Source organism: Penaeus monodon, chromosome 30 (genome assembly GCF_015228065.2).
Source record: "Penaeus monodon isolate SGIC_2016 chromosome 30, NSTDA_Pmon_1, whole genome shotgun sequence".
NCBI classification, from domain to species: Eukaryota; Metazoa; Arthropoda; class Malacostraca; order Decapoda; family Penaeidae; genus Penaeus; species Penaeus monodon.
Window position 1 is genome coordinate 26,347,723 of NC_051415.1, and position 1,503 is coordinate 26,349,225.

The window sequence follows — 1,503 nt, forward strand, 5'->3', positions numbered from 1 at the left end:
AGACCTAGCGTTATCACCATTACAAAGCGATAACCATTTTCAAGCCATCTACTGGAAGAAATAACACATTGGAAGTCATCTATATTTCATCACAGAAATGTTTTGTATGTGAAGTTTCTTCACCTTGTCCTGCTGGTTGACTTGATAAAAAATGAGTGTTATGTCCAGATAGCTTATCAATCTCGAGGCCAACGTAAGTATTAAATTTTAGGTATGTATGTAGAATGATGCTCTTTTAATGTTAAAAAAGAAATAAAACAAATCACTAGGGCGTACATAACACAGAGAAGAAAAACAGTCAATATGCCGTCAACAGTACGATTACATATCCAATGGCTAACTGTGCTGCTGATTCACGTATTTCCCGCTTCTCAGATTTCTAGATCACAGCTTTGGTCGTGTGCTGGTACTAACTGATAGCCCGTACGTAGTTTCTAGCACCTCACCAAGATCCTAGGCACTTCACGGTGTCCTGGTGTAGAAAAGCACATGATCACGGCCGGGTTATATCAGTGCGAGACCAGTACGGCAGAAAAAAAATCTTAATCACAAAATAGGTTCAGAGATGAGGCAACAGTTCCGAGATCCTCTTTAATCTAGGATTTCGAAACTGTTGTCTCATCTTTTCATGTGTGGTTGTTTTTTTCTGCCGTTTTATCAGAGAGATAGTGTTTTTTGTCATTTACGTAACCATTATACAACCGCCTTCTCCTAACCTGCATTAGGCGATCGTACCTCACTGGAAATGTCATCTTGACTAATGCGCCTGTGCGTCTTTTCTCTGTTTGCATTAGCACTGCACATCTTAATATGCTATTTTATAACTGTATATCTATCCGTCGCGTTTGGTTTCTAGCCCTTCTGCCTTTTCGGAGTTTCCTGATCCTTTCGGGCACAGAGCGGGGACGTCCTTCAAGCCCAGCTGGCACATGCTGGGGTTGTCCTCGGCTCTGAGTTGGCACGCGTTGGGCTTGACGTCCATCGGGATCTTGCCGTCGGAGATGATGGTCAGCGCGGGGTTGTCGATTCCATCGTCCTCTTCGGGCGCGTCTGGCTCCTCGAGGATGTCCAGGACAACCGATTCTCCTGCGGGTGTAAACAATGCGGTCATTAGTCACAAAAAAAATCCCTTTTTTAAGCTGTGTTTTAACAGTAGTGTAAAATAAAATTTAGCCTTCAAAGGTTAGTTCTTACTTTTATCATTCATAATAAGCAAAACTCCATAACTATATAGGAATACAGAATATGTTGTTTAGCCTAATGCTGAATGTACATTAAAATTTCACTGAACAAAATTATCACCCAGCGGCCATTTCTAACGATAAAATTGGGAATTCAGAGAATCAGAGAAAATCGCAATCACCGAAATCCAATTTTATACATTCTTAAAATTCATACTCTGTGCACTTCAGAAAACCTGCATCCTGGCAACCAAAGAATGACAAGAATGTAGACAGTCTTGTTCATCATCTTTAATACTAATTTAAAACCGAAAAACGTCGT

At 40.8% G+C, this 1,503-nt stretch overlaps 1 protein-coding gene across 1 annotated transcript in view; it reads right to left on the bottom strand.

Annotated features, from left to right (window-relative positions):
* Positions 1 to 214: 214 nt before the first annotated feature.
* The window catches only part of LOC119592391 (major facilitator superfamily domain-containing protein 12-like), a 49,907-nt gene continuing 48,618 nt past the window's right edge, over positions 215 to 1,503 (bottom strand). The window contains exon 11 of the mRNA XM_037941212.1: positions 215 to 1,086. Within this exon, the coding sequence (XP_037797140.1) occupies positions 833 to 1,086 (254 nt within the window). The 3' untranslated portion in view covers positions 215 to 832. The remainder of the gene's footprint in view (positions 1,087 to 1,503) is intronic.